We start from the raw sequence: 14,449 nt of genomic DNA on the forward strand, positions 1-14,449 counted from the left end.
AGCCATGTTTGTTTCCTTGAGACTGAGGTTCTTCTCTGCTCCCTCAGTTTCTCTTCATTTCTGTACTTCTGACCCTCTGATTCAGGAGAAGCTCCCTGAGTACCTCACTTGTAAGTATCTAGTGCCCTCTAGCGGCGTCTGGACGATAGTTGCGTCTTCTCAATGGGTTTGTGATGATGCCTCAAGAATTATGCAATGAACAGATGACATTGTGACGGTGAGAGCAGAGAGCAGATGAAGGAGCAACTATAGAGATGTCCTGGAGAGGAGAGGGTGAGGTTACCTGCAGCAAGACAGAATACATGTACGTGAATGGATCACGCAGGAGGTCTAGAGGAAGACCAGAGAAGAGGTTTAGGGAAATATGTATAAAAAAAAAAAGACTTTTATTTGTTGGTTCTTTATTTGCTGATTAAAGCAGAGGTGACCCTCCATGATCTCGACCTTCTCTGTCAGTTCTCATATTAAATCCCCCTGGGCTGTAAACAGGACTCAGCAGCGCTGCGATTGCACCTTTCACCAGAATGGGCGCTTTGGTGCAACACGGACCGGAAATGACAAGGCCGAAGTGGACAGCAACAAGGCGCTGTTGAGATATCATACAGATACTGTCATATTTGGGGAAATTTATACCATGTTGTGGAAAGTTAAACATATTCACTATACTATTCTATGCTTTTTAATAAACGTTAATAATGCACCTGTTCTTTGTAAATGATATGTTATGTATTTCGTATTTTGTTTATTATCTTTATTTCATTTTTTTCATTTACTTTCCTGATTTTAATGGTATCTATTCTTTAACTTATGTTCTAATTCGGTTTATTTGGGGATTTTTTGGTTTAATTCAGTTAATTATTTTTCAATAAATATATTGACCTTCTTGATTTTGTTTTGTTATTTAGTTTTTGCCTATTTACTTACTTTGTTTTTTTTAATTTTTCATGGTATTCATTTACCTATTTTATTTCATTTGATTTGTTTTCTTGATTGACGATTTTTATATAATTAAATACATATTTTCAAGCATTTTCAGATTTTCCATTTTATTATTTTATATTTATTTATTTATATATCTCCAAAACTTTAATCTTTTGTATTGATTAATGTATTGTCTTATTTGTGTATTTTTTATTTCCTAAATTATTTTTCCATCACATATATATATATACATATAATTTTACTTTATTTATATTCTGATTTTTATCTTAATTTTTGTTTTTTTTATTATATACTGATTTGTCTTGAGAATTTTATTTAGCTTTTTATTCTTATATTTATTTATTTGTTATTGTAGTCTTATTTACATTTTAATCCTTTCATTATTATCTGATTTTTATTCATTTATATTGTTCACATTAATTATATATATATATATATACACACACATACACACACACATATATATATATATATATATATATATACACACATGTTCATATATGAATATTCAATTCATATATATATATATATATATATATATATATATATATATATGAATTGCGGAACTAAATAAGGCTTCCAGGTGATAAATGTCCGAAGACCGGCTTTCGGTTTGTTCCACGTTGTAACAATGTAATGGAGCTAATATTTTGATATAACGTTGTCAATGTATGTCATGTTTTATTAGTACATTTCATTAGACATAGTAGTGCTTGAAATATTGTAATCATTATGACTTACCATCTCTCAGTTACTATTCTGGTGAAAGTGTTTTTGATGACTCGATCTAAATATTTTTTCTTTTTGCACTTTGTCACACTGATAAACCAAGTCCAGAAAGAAACAAATACTAAAACTGAATCTAAAGTTTCTTTAGGTTTATTAGGTTCATGGGTTATTCATGGAGTTTAAAACTTTGGAATATGATGTGAATATTCATTCATTCATTCTACCTCTTATTCTGCACTGACTGGGGCCTATCCCAGCTGTCATTGGACGAGAGGCTGAATCACCCTGGACCAATCACAGGGCCACATCAGAATCAGAAATACTTTGTTAATACCGGAGGAAATTTAGTAAATATAGAGACATACAGGCACTCGCCCTGTCATTCACAAGTCATTCCCCAATTTGGTGTGTAAACTTTCCAACGAATTATTATTATAAAAAGAATCAAAAATGGCCACACAGTTTGCATTTATCACGTGACCATCACCATAAAACTGGCTGAATATTTGAATTTGGCCGATTTCCTTGTGGCCACTAGATGTCATTGTGTTGTCGGATACCTGCTGCTGCTGTTTTTCCAATCTGCGTCCACTTGTTTTGCTGAGATGAAGACACGTTGATGGGCAAAAAGGGTTTCTGTCAACATTCATCCCCTCACCTTGGTAAAGATACGGACATCGTGAGTGTCTAACAGTATCTGTATCTCCTTTTCATATTTTTTTAACAATCACCCCTCTTTGTTTTACACCACTTCAAGACCATTCAGGGGTTCTTTCATTCAGCTCACAAATGCCACATTAATGTACACTTGCCTCTGCGCCTTTTAAACATAAATTTATAAATCAGAAGAGCTATTTGTCCAAATAGACGTTCCTCCATTCCAGTTTAATTCAGAGTCGAGTTGAATAAGGCTGAACAGCGTTGCAATACCCATTTACCAGGTGGAGGCGCTGTCAAGCGGCTAAGACCAGAAGTCGTAGCGCCGAAGTAGAAAAAGTTGAGGCGCGGATGAAAAATATTTTGGGAATAAAAACCCTTGTTATGGGAAACTAACCCAGGGAGTTGAAAAAATATGCCAAATATATATTGTTATAAATTATGAATTTATAATCCGTAAATGTATTAATGAACTACGACGTTGACGTTTGTAAGCTAACATCATAACGCCTTCCCTCGCGGGTTTGGGGACACTAATTGTTGGTTAAAAAAAAATCTATAATTAATTAAATAGTATTTCTTGTTTACATTTTGATAACAAGATCGATAGCCAACCGGTTTAGATGCCGGGGGGGAAGAATCGCAGGACTTCAATATCGAACTCTGGGAGCCGGAAACCTGCTGCTGCCGGTTTTATCTGGATACTGTAAGTTTGTGTTTCCTCCTCATAATTGAAAATGATAGAACTCTCGATCTCGGAGCTCGACGAACGCCCTCAAAAATATGTGACATAGTTACATAATTCGAGTTAAAATACCGCTCTCCATTTCATAGCTGAAAAAAAAAAAAAAAAAAAAAATTATGTTGAACTTTCTGTGAGTCCTACTGCCGCTGTGAGCGCCCCAGTACTGCTAACTTTCCGAATGTTGTCACATTCAGCGTCGAGAAAACTCCAAATATAATTTAAAATATCATTATAAAGTAAAGGTTTGGATATTTATGACGCTCATGTTGAACACAAATGGAAAACACATATACACACCGAAACTATGTTGTTTAACAAAATTAAAGAACAGGCGCTTTGCTAATGTTAGCTTACTTCGCAGTTTAATGCACACTCGCAACAGAAAACTCAAGCCCACATATATTTTTAATTTATTTTATTTTTTTGTTATAAGCTGCCAACGTCCAAACGTGTAAGCTAACATTTGCAAAGAACCTGTTTTGCCCTGAAAACACTATGCATCAGTTTCAGTGACGACTGACTGGACAAAAGCATCCCTTACAATTCTATCATACTTACATATCCATTATATAACCTTTTTTTTTATCTATTTGGATGCTTTACTCTATTTTCATATGCAATTTGCAGACGGGGGGAGGAAATTGCACGTTTGTGGCGACGCAGAGGACTGAAGGTGAAGTGAAGGTCAAAGTTTGAGCCGGTCCGGACAAAGGTTTGGTGTTGGATTTGTTTGTGAGGTGGAAATACCAGTAGCCCACATCAGATTCTCATTATTGTACATTTGAGTCAAAGGATATGACACTCACAAGTCAAACTTTTTTTCCTTTTTTTTCAAATTCAGAAGACAAAAACACAAAGTTGGTTTCTCAGTTTGTTCTTTTTTTGGCATATCTTCATTTCCATGACACAACTGTCTTTTTCGTGAGGTAGACTATAAACAGGTCAAGTCTTTAGAAACATTGCTGCTCGAACTGGCTTCTGAGGAAGACATGAAATAAATACTTCCATGTGCTGTGTCTTTCAACATGAGGTAGAAATGGTTACAGAGAATGCACGAGATAACAAAAGTACAATTGAAACTTTAAAAAGAAAACAAGGTAACACTGAAATCCAATTAGTTGCAGGCGCTGGACGAGTTGACATGCATCATAAATCAGAGGAGGAAACGGTGAAGGAGGAGAGTCACAGAACGCCATCTTTGCATGACATTGAAGAGCATCTTTTTTTTTAGCTAAGCGCTTAAATACTTTTTAAAAATTTGGGGGGTAAGTATACATTATTATATGATTAACACTTTTTTTAATATATAATTTTTCTTCAGGACAATTTAAAGCCAAATTTCCGTGTGACGAGGCTTTTTTCATTGCATGAATATGCCTATCTTCTGCAAACGAGGCATTAAGACGCCTGTTCCTGCATCACACTGTCGACATGTAATGATCCTTTAGGGGAGTTCCCTAAGGGTATCCAAGAAAAATATAAACTAGTAAAAAGACGCGGGTCGTCTCAACAGCTACATCCCAAACCAAAGATGCACTTGTGCAGTTTCCAACAATCTAAAGGAGGAATACTAGTCAAATTTGTAATATTGTTTGTTTGACTGTGCCAAAACACTTTGTCAAGCTGGTTTTCAAATACTGGTGTAGGAAATTGAACACTTTATTAAGACATTTAATATACATTTTTGTGATTTTGTGTATGTGTGTGTGTGTGTGTGTGTGTGTGTGTGCATGTGTGTTTGCCTTGATATGTCGGAAATCGCTCATTGGGGAGTGCTCGTTTTTTTTTGACAGGTTGTCCGTAAAAAAACAGCGTCCCTCCTCTGCTAACTAAATACACTAACACCTCCACATGTCGTCCGTTTCTAAGAGATTAAGTCTATACATGAAGAAAATATGTTTCATATTTCTAAATACGTCATGGCATGTATTGTCCTTTTTAAAAAAATATCTGAATTACATTCAACATTTCAGGCCTTGGTACAAAAACCTCAAGTGTTCATTTCCCAGAGCTAAGGAGTGTGTGTGTGTGTGTGTGTGTGTGTGCGCGTGTGTGTGTGTGCATGTGTGTGTGTGTGTGAGTGCATGTGCATTTACGTGTCTTTTTTTTTCTTCCGCCGTTGCTGTCAAAGGCCTTGCAAGTTCATGGTTTTTCCCTGAAGTGTCCAGAGGATGTTCCCGCTGCGCCTCGCCTTGCTCCGGAGAAGCTCGACGGCCCTGAACGTGGCGGCATACATTCTTATTTCATCATTCTGAGGCAACAGTGTTCTTCCTGAGTATTCAACAACATGACTGTAAGTCATCCTTTCCAGAGGCAAAAAAAATAGAAATAAAGCGAATGCATAATAGGACAAAAACCAAGAAAAAAAAAAACAACTCAGTCCTAGCAAATGAGATAGTGAATCTTCAGAGGTGGTGCTGTGAGGAGATGTAAAGAGGCACTGGGATCCATGTCCTCCACTGCAAGGCCGGTGGTGTGCAGGCAACAAACAGGCTTTACATTCCTGGCCGCTGTTTGCTGAGTTAAAGCAGAGCAGTGCGTCTCGTTTGTTCATTTTCTCGGGTTTGTCTTCCGTCGGCCGGGGCCCGCCGCGTCCCACCAAAACTAAAACGCATCCTGGCCATCCACCGTCTGATCTGTCACTTAAAAAAAAAAAAAAAAAAAAAAAAACCTAAAAAAAAAAATTCAAACATTCAATAAAGTCTGAAGAATTATTTCCCCCATTTCTGTTTTTTACAAAAAGAAACAATGTAGCGTTTGCCAGGAGGAGGAGGAGAGCGGGACGAAGAAGGAAAACATTCATTTCTCAGCAACGAGTGATGCCGAACCCCCCAGTTGTCAGCCAGGTGGAGTCGCAGTGATTGTGCTGAGGGGGGAAAATGGCAAGTTCACCAGTTCAATTATTGCTCTCCTACTTTTCTTTTTGGTCAGAAGCAGCCCCTTACTGTATGGTAGAATATATTGCAGTCAAAGGCCCTTTTTTTTTAATCGTTCTTCCTCTTTCACATACATAACAGTCACGTCTAATCACGCCCACCTCTAAAACAGTGAAATTGCAGTGCTGCTGCCGCAGAAGCAAAAAAGGGAAATAAATAGGATCCTGAGAGAAACAGACACCCGTTCATTCAGACTGTCTTAATGCTATAGATGTCGAGAAGCGCCTATTAAAGCTTGTCTCGAATTTACTGGACAAAAATGCCCCCCTCCCCACGATCTTTGGATATATGTGACAAAAAAAAAAGGATTCATTTTTTTTCGCTCTTGACACAAAACCTGTCAGAGATGAATTGAGAAAAGAAAAAAAAATTGGCTTCAAAGATCCTTCTAGAAGACGACCCTGCTGTCAGCGCCCCCCGGAGGGATCTTCAGGTCGTGTGTGCGATGCAGGTATCTTCATGGACATTCTCTGCTGCTGAGAAAAGCTGTGCTCCCCTGACACGCCGTCCCCCGCCAGGCCCGGCGGCGGGCTGTACTCCCCTGTCCCGCAGTAGGAGGGAGACATCAGGGGCTTCCCCGGCTTGTAGGCCTGCGCGTCGGAGCCCGAGCCGCCCAGCTCGTAGCCGTTGCCTTTGGTGTGCCCGTTTCCGTGGCCGTTGCCGTACTTTCTATAGCGAGAGCCGTCCCCCTCGGCGCCCTCCCGTCCCTCCTCCACCATCTCGAAGGCCTTGCGCTTAAGCGGGACTCCCGCCTCCGAGCTTCCTCCGAGGCTGTGGGCGGGGTAGCCGTAGCTGGTGGGCCGCGGAGCAAGGGGAGTTGGGGCACTGATGCCCGAGGGCAGATAGGAGGCACTGGGGTGGCTGTACCCCGATGATAGGCTGGTTTGGGGGTAGCAGCCGGGCGGGTAATTGTAGACAGGAGTGCTGGCACTGTAGCTGGGCACGAGCGTGGTAGTGGCCTGCAGGGTATGGAGAGGGGCGGGTGGAAGTGCTGTGCCCGGCTGGGGGCAGTACCCCGAGGACAGATAGGTGCTATTGTAGGCGGGGGGGTATTCCTGCGAGGGTGGGGCACCGCAGGAGCCGGCACCGCCGTAGCTGGGGTCGGAGGTCAGGTTACTGCTCACGACGGTGACGCTCCCAGTGGTGGGGATCCCCACCGACGCAGACCCCACCTTGGCGCCGGCCAGCGCTTCCAGTCCAGGGTAGCACTCCACGCCCTGGCTCAGAGGCCAGGGCTCCGGTTCAGTCTTCAAGAAGGCCCCGGGGTCTGGGTAGGGACCTCCGGAGGGCCGATCGTACGGCAGCTCCAGGCCAGAGTACTTCTCCGCGTAGCGTTTGAGCAGAGAGGAAGCGGTGAGGGCCGATATGTCGTCGCTTGCCCACGGGTAGCCCGTGGTACCGTAGTTGCGGCGAGCGGCGGCGGGATAGGGCTCATGTTTGTGGACAGTCGGCGGCGAAGTGGTGGAGGTGACATCTAGGTGCTGCTCAGGCCACTGAGACAGTGGGGCGGCGTGCTCCGGAGACCAGTGCATCTTCAATAGACCTGCCAAAACAACAGCAACGCAATCATGTCAGGAAATGGCGACGCGATCAACCAGCTCCCCCGGGTCACCTCGGTCCGCAAACACATCTCCAGCATCATGTCAGTACTTAGTGCTCCTTCTCCAGGCAGGGATACAAACGCTCTCCTTTGCTACGTGCGCCCGCCAACATAACCCCTCGCCTGGTCTCCACGGCGATAAGCCTCTATCAGCCCGCGCTCCGTCCCCCCGCCTCCGCTGCCCTCACATTGGGGCCATTGTTGTCTCTCAGTCCACAAAGCCACCCCCACCGAGCGTGTGATCTAATGCGGCCCAAACCTCGGGGGGGTGCTGGATGAGGAGGGAGGGGGGCAGGGCGGGCCTCACGCTGAGTACACCGCGCTGCATCCACGCTTCTACACGCCTACCCACTGATCTGGAATTCAAATTAGAGAGAAAAAATCTCCGAGCCTGAATCGGGATTGCCAGTGCGTATCTACGCAAACAGCCGTCTGCTGGTTAAAGCAGTGATGGGATGGGTTTGGGCTCTGCAGGTCTTTGGATCCGGCATTAGGCTGACATTCCACGCATTGCAGAGTATTATTAAACTGTTCTGCCACGGCCAGTCCAGGCCCACAACCACAACCTTTTTTTCGGTCCAGTGTCGATTTTAAAATAAGGAAAACACACTCTGCCAATTCATCAAAGCAAAGCAGGAAGTAATGGACGCAATGATAAGAGCTGACACACACACACATACACACACGGTCTGAAGCTGTGGATTACATTGGGTTGTGTCACATGTACCACAAGGACCACCAGATGGGCCTCTAAACAGTCCACATGTTGATCCCTAAATTAAATGATCCAATAATCCCACTCATCCAATCCTGGGGATCCGAGCAGGATCTCGACCGGCTCAGGCTTCATCAAGAGCGGAACCGTCAGAGGGCTTTTGGTGTTCATGCTAATAATATTTTGAGAAAATAAAATCAGATCATATTCATGTCCCTTGTTTCCTCTCTGGTCACCAGAACAAAATACAAATTAAAAAATATCTAATCTAATATCTAATAATAAAAATCTACATTCTGCTCAAGTAAATGCGAGAAAGAAAGTTAAACCAATGAACACGTTGACTTGAATGATATCCCATTTATTGTTTAGATGAGGAGAAGCAAAAGAGCACTGAACGCATAGCGTTAGCACTTCGCTGTGCTAACACTCCCCCCCCAACCTCCTACGCTGAATGACATTTTGCAAATTGTTTCAAGAAAGTGCAAAGATTTCCCTCTGCCGTTTTCCTGGTCATGACTCCCCCAGCAGGTTCCGTCATTGTAAAAAAAATAAAGCCAAAACTAGGACATAAGATATTCAACGTAAACCAACCAAAACAGAACTAGAGATTAACCCGTTTTGTTTAAAAAGCAATTAGTTGGAACCCAAAGCAAATATATTTGATTTTTTTCTTGTTGTTAGCTCAGGGGACAGAGTCAACAAGGAAAACCGGGTGGGACGCTAATCACCTACGGTTGTGAGAAACAAACCCAAAAATTGGGTTGAATATATTTCAGTCTTCCTTTTTCAAGCAGAGAAAGCCTTATTTGGATAATCTGGTGTACAGACTTCCACATTCTACCTATTATAAAAGTATCTTTCTTTAAAATCCGACAGGAGCTCATGTTACAATTGCTCTGTCCTTCTGCTCAGCCGTAAAGCCTGGAGTGCAGCAGAAAATGACACGCAAATGCCATCCGTTAGCGTGAATTTTGGTGTTTTCCGGAACTTTGGCGCGCTCCTACTCACAGGTCATGCCGACGGACGGCACGGGCCAATTGTCTGCCGCCTGGCTGTCAATCCACCCCTCTCACCCTGGGCCCGCCAGATGGCGCGTAATCCAGCCGAGACATATTCCGGTAATCCACTTTGTCTGAAAATCCGCGTCAAAATTCAACGGGTGAATAAGAAAAAGCGCTGGAGCGGATCGCCCGGAGCCGCGGCTGCCGAGGAACGGAGAAGCCACGGCCTCGGCGTGGGTTTAGAAGAGCAGGTTGCGGAAAAAAACAGACTAATGACGGATTAGAGGACACGGGGGCTTATTGGAGCGTCGGCCGCAATCTGACGACTTGGCGTTCAGGAGGTGCCCTCAGGCAATCCGGGGTCTTCATCAGCAGAAACGCCAATTTGAGGCGGATTTTACGGAAGTGTCGGCCATGACGGAGCATCAGGCATCTGCGCCCCAGTGAGGATATTAGTGGGTTTCTGGGTTGGAGGGTATTAAGGGATGAGTGTGGGAAGCCCAAACTCTTAATCCAGCATCTGACGGGCCTGGAGCTGGGCCTCGCTGGATTGGGCCGGGTTTATCACGGGACACTAAGCCGACTTGTTGCTGCGCCGGCTTTCCTTAATCACTGCGATGATCACGCTGTCCTACAGCGCGACTGTTTCCTGTTGCCCAGCTAACTGGGGGCTATATAACATTAAGCTTCAGCCGCATCAATTCCACAACCCTTTTTTTTTTTACAAATGGCTAGAAGGCGCAGGGCCTGTCAGAGGTGAACGATGTGAAATATTCATAATATTAATTTAAATGTGTACAGTCGTTACTGCTCCTGAGGCTTGATGATCACTTCCACACAAACACACGCTTCCTCATCTTTTTAAGCACATGGTGAACGTACAAACCTGTTTCAGAGTCCTGTCAATCACTAACAATTCCAGCGGCCATGACTTATCATAAGTAATACCCCACTCCCACAAGTCGCAGCTACGCCATTGGTTGTCACTCGGCGAGCTCTGCACGCTGCCTGAGCTATCCAGCAGAGAGGGTGGCGGGCTCCACCTTTGCACCCTCCTGTCTTTGTTTGTCGCTGCCATATCTGCCCGTGGATATTTCGGGTTAGGGGGGTGTGTGTTTGCATTGCCGCCCACACGCTCCTGACCCATCTAGAAACAAAAAAAACAAGATGGCAGCAGCTACAGCTTCTTCAGGCAACCTTTTTTTTTTCTATTCCAGGAGACACGGACAATGCCGGCGATGAATGTGCGGGCACGGCGTGCAAGGCGGTCCACTCCGTGGTCAGGACCAGTAATTAGGGGTTAATTAGATGAAAGTGGATGTGTGGGGGAGGGGCTGCCTGACCCGGAGGAGGATTTGGGGGATGTGAAGCTTTGCAAGTAACCGGTTGGTTGCTCGAAAAGGGGAAGAAAACTGCGACCCACTCGGGCCGCGCAACCCCCCGCCAGTCTCACGTGGACAGGAAGACGCACGCCGTATGCCGGTATTCTAAGTCCTGTCGGGCTTCACAGGCTGAAGATCGCATACGGCGGCAAAACGGACGCCGAGACTCCCGGGAAACCCGGTAAAATGAGTCAGGCCGCTGGAATCCCAGGAATCCAATCTATTTACGAAAGATGTCTCTTCGCCACGCGCACAGACACTTTCCATGTTTAAGAACAGTCAGAAGAGTGCTGATAGGCGGCAGGCGAATTGGTCAACTCATCTGCTCCGCCTGCAGGAGGGCAGCAACGTGAAGATAAAATACCGTGCACGGCCAGACTGTCGCATGAGCAGCAACCGCGGCTGAAGGTGGAGGAGCACTACAGGAGCTCACGTACCTCCAGATGCGGAGGAGGGAGAAGAAACAAGAAGGTGCTTTGGACGCTTCAGCTGGTCTCCCAGTCCAAGGCTGTGTGGTCAGTCCGCCCCTCCCCCGCCCCTTTAGTTAGGTCTCGCACACACACATGCACACAAATGCACACGTGTGGCGGAGGCCGGCCTGGCCCTTCTCCGCTTATTGTGTCCACTCATATATCAGACGGCAGCTGACCAGCTCCTCTTTACGTCCCCCTCCATCTGCCCTTAACTTTGCCCCCTTCCCCCTCCCCTCCACCCAATGGGGATCCGAGGTGCGACGCAATTTGCTCCTTGGCTACAATAGGAGCCTAATGTGTGTGTTTTCTGGGGCAGTGGAGGTGGCGTTAGTGTGTGTGTGTGTGTGTGTGTCGCGTCGCTCAGCACAAGGCTAATGAGCAGCTCTTAGCACCCGGTCGCTAACAGTCAGCTTCCATTTACACAGTCGCTGCACCTTGGTAACGACTTACTAACCCACTCATCACTCTCTCTCTCTTGCCGTCACTGCTTCGGAAAGGTCCATAACTGAATCTGTGTGTGTGTGTGTGTGTGTCACTGTGCTTGCTGACAGGGTTCGAGGCTTAATTAAAACACGGAGGTGGTAGAAGTACGGCGTGGAGGAATCTGCCATGTCCCTTTTTCGGGGGGGGGGAGGAATGTGTGAAATGTTACTAGAGACCGCCTTCAAGCCCCGCCCCCTTCGGACATCGGCTCCTCAGCTCCTCGCCATCCTTCCAAAAACACAGGTGGAGGTAAATCCCGCCACCCGCCGTCCGGCGATGAAGTCCCGCTCAATCAGTAAGAGCCTGGTTAGCAAGCTTAGCGTTATTAGCATCCGTGACGACGGGCCTGCTCTTCAGGAATTGGCTTCGAGGAAAAACTTAAAAAAAAAACGACATATTTGCTCGGAGACAGCATACAATGGAGGTGTGTGTTCCGTGGAACAAGCACTGAGCTTATACTCATGGAGGGGCGGAGGGGGGGGGTGGGACACACACACACACATTCTGTGACATTCCTCTGTGCAAAGCCTGGAGACTCAGCTGTGAAAGACATTAACAGATCTGACTTCTCAACATGAGACACACACACACACACACACACACACTGCCCATTGCATCCTCCTGGAGCACCAGGAGACCCAGTCCAGTGCAAAGATGATGATGAAGATGTGCTGAAGCCCCCCCCACTCAAAGTGTGTGTGGACACTAGTGGGGGCCCACTGACTGTCACCCCCCACCCACCCACTGTGACACACTCCTACCCGAGGAGCACCCACTCTGCAAGACCTGACCTACAGTCAGATGCTCCACTTCTGTGTGTGTGTGTGTTTACTCCACTGACACACACACACAGGAACCCACTGAGCAGGTTGAGGAGCTGCTTTGCATCCCGCGTCTCTTTGTACATGTAAACACGCACGAACACGCACGCAGCCCGTCAATGCTGCTCAAACAGACGAGCCCCCACCCCTCCCTCCGAATTCCAAAGTTTCTGATCCCCCGTTAGCGGGTCGTGCATGCGTGTGTGTGTGTGTGTGTGTGTGTGTGTGCCTGGAGGGGGGAAGCATCCGAGGTATGAGAGCCTATATTTATATTTATGTTTATGTTATAATGAAAAATTAAAAAAAACTAAACGTCGACGGAGTAAACGGCTCACATTCGAGAGTCGGGGGCAAAGTGAAGCAACGCCTTTACCCACACACACACGAACACACACACACACACACACACACACACACACACGTATATAAGCGAACCGAACCGGAAGTAGCTGCTTACTGACCTGCTCATGCCTGTATCTGCTGGACCGGCTCAGTCCGAAAGTAAATCTGCTATTCCACCGGAGCACAAGGCGTGTGTGTGTGTGTGTGAGTGTGTGTGTGTTTGAAAGAGTGCGTGAGAGAGTGTGTCCGTGCGTGTGTGTGTGCGTCTCCTTCTGGGACCATATCTTTCTCTGCCCTCCACTCCCTCGCTTGCCCTGCAGCTCTCGATCTCTCTCTCTCTCTCTCTCTCTCTCTCTCTCTCTCTCTCTCTCTCTCTCTCTCTCTCTCTCTCTCCCCCCCCCCCCCCGCCTAGTGACAACAGAGCGTTGCATACATCCCCTCCCCCACTCCTCCCATCCCCCTCTTTTGTTGAAACTATTTCAGCAGGAAGGAGAGAGAGAGAGAGAGAGAGAGAGGAAAAGTGACCAATCGTGCAGAGTCAGAGGAGAGCAGTGCGCGTGCGCGCGTGTGTGTGTGTGTGCGTGGGTGCATTTTCTCCTCCGTTGATCACATGGGAAGTTCAGTTATTGCCAATGACTCCTATCGATCGGGCGTATTGATCAGAAGACTGTGAGGGGAGGGGCGTGGTCGAAACAGGCGTGTCGATATTACCTATGTGCACGCACACGCACGCACACACATGCATGCATGACCTCTGGTTTGGCCTCAAAGCTTTTGACTAAGCCTTAATTTCTTCACCTGTAATTGAACAGATACTCAAAATGCATACACACACACACACACACACACACACACACACACACACACACACACACCTCCATTTCCAGGGCTTAGCTTCTATTTTGCTCTTGGCCTATCGTGCACGGACACACAGCTGCGCTGCTGCATTTAGAGTTATGGTGTGGGCGGGACGGGCTGCTCATGTTACCCCACTATAACGCGCACACACACACACACACACACACACACACATAGGGGCACATGCTTGATGTGTTTCAGAAGACACTGCTCGTGGGGGAAAACAAAACAAGAACCCCAGAACCACAGCAGGTCGTCTCTCCACGCCATCCACAGCGGCGCCCACTTCCACTCATTCCAGGAGCTCCAGGTGCACACTTGTGCACACCTTTCTTTTCAAATGTGAATTTTGTGTATTATTATATATTTTTTTCTATGTTTATTTTAGAAGCAGAGACACAGATTTATAGTATTGTGTCCAATTTCTTAAATGGGAAGGAACGGTAGTCACTGAGGCTATCTATCTATCTATCTATCTATCTATCTATCTATCTATCTATCTATCTATCTATCTATCTATCTATCTATCTATCCATCATCCATCCATCCATCCATCCATCCATCCATCCATCCATCCATCCATCCATCCATCCATCCATCTATCTATCCATCTCTCTATCTATCTTCAGAAAAATAAAACAACCTTTAAGAATAAAAGGGATTTGTTTTCAAACCCTTTGCAACCCTGTGCAATATTTCATCTCATAACAGCTACACTACAATTTTCCTTTCTATCATAATATTGTGCACTCCTTACCTCAC

The 14,449-nt window shown here is 45.7% G+C and overlaps 1 protein-coding gene across 2 annotated transcripts; it reads right to left on the reverse strand.

Moving 5' to 3' along the window:
• Positions 1-3,473: 3,473 nt before the first annotated feature.
• Positions 3,474-13,132, reverse strand: LOC147222069 (fidgetin-like protein 2). 2 transcript variants are annotated; one of them, XM_086168346.1, is made up of 2 exons: positions 12,949-13,132; positions 3,474-7,552 (listed from the first exon to the last, which is right to left on the reverse strand). In XM_086168346.1, the coding sequence occupies exon 2, from the start codon at positions 7,539-7,541 to the stop codon at positions 6,417-6,419; it is 1,125 nt and encodes a 374-aa protein (XP_086024472.1). In that variant the 5' UTR covers positions 7,542-7,552; positions 12,949-13,132; the 3' UTR covers positions 3,474-6,416. The 2 variants fall into 2 exon arrangements, with proteins under 2 accessions (XP_086024472.1, XP_086024471.1); XM_086168345.1 differs by lacking the exon at positions 12,949-13,132 and adding an exon at positions 9,336-9,734.
• Between the last annotated feature and the right edge of the window lie 1,317 nt (positions 13,133-14,449).

This window comes from Fistularia commersonii, chromosome 21 (assembly GCF_037954325.1).
Source record: "Fistularia commersonii isolate RoL2024-O1a breed Wild chromosome 21, RoL_Fcom_v1.0, whole genome shotgun sequence".
Taxonomy (NCBI): Eukaryota; Metazoa; Chordata; class Actinopteri; order Syngnathiformes; family Fistulariidae; genus Fistularia; species Fistularia commersonii.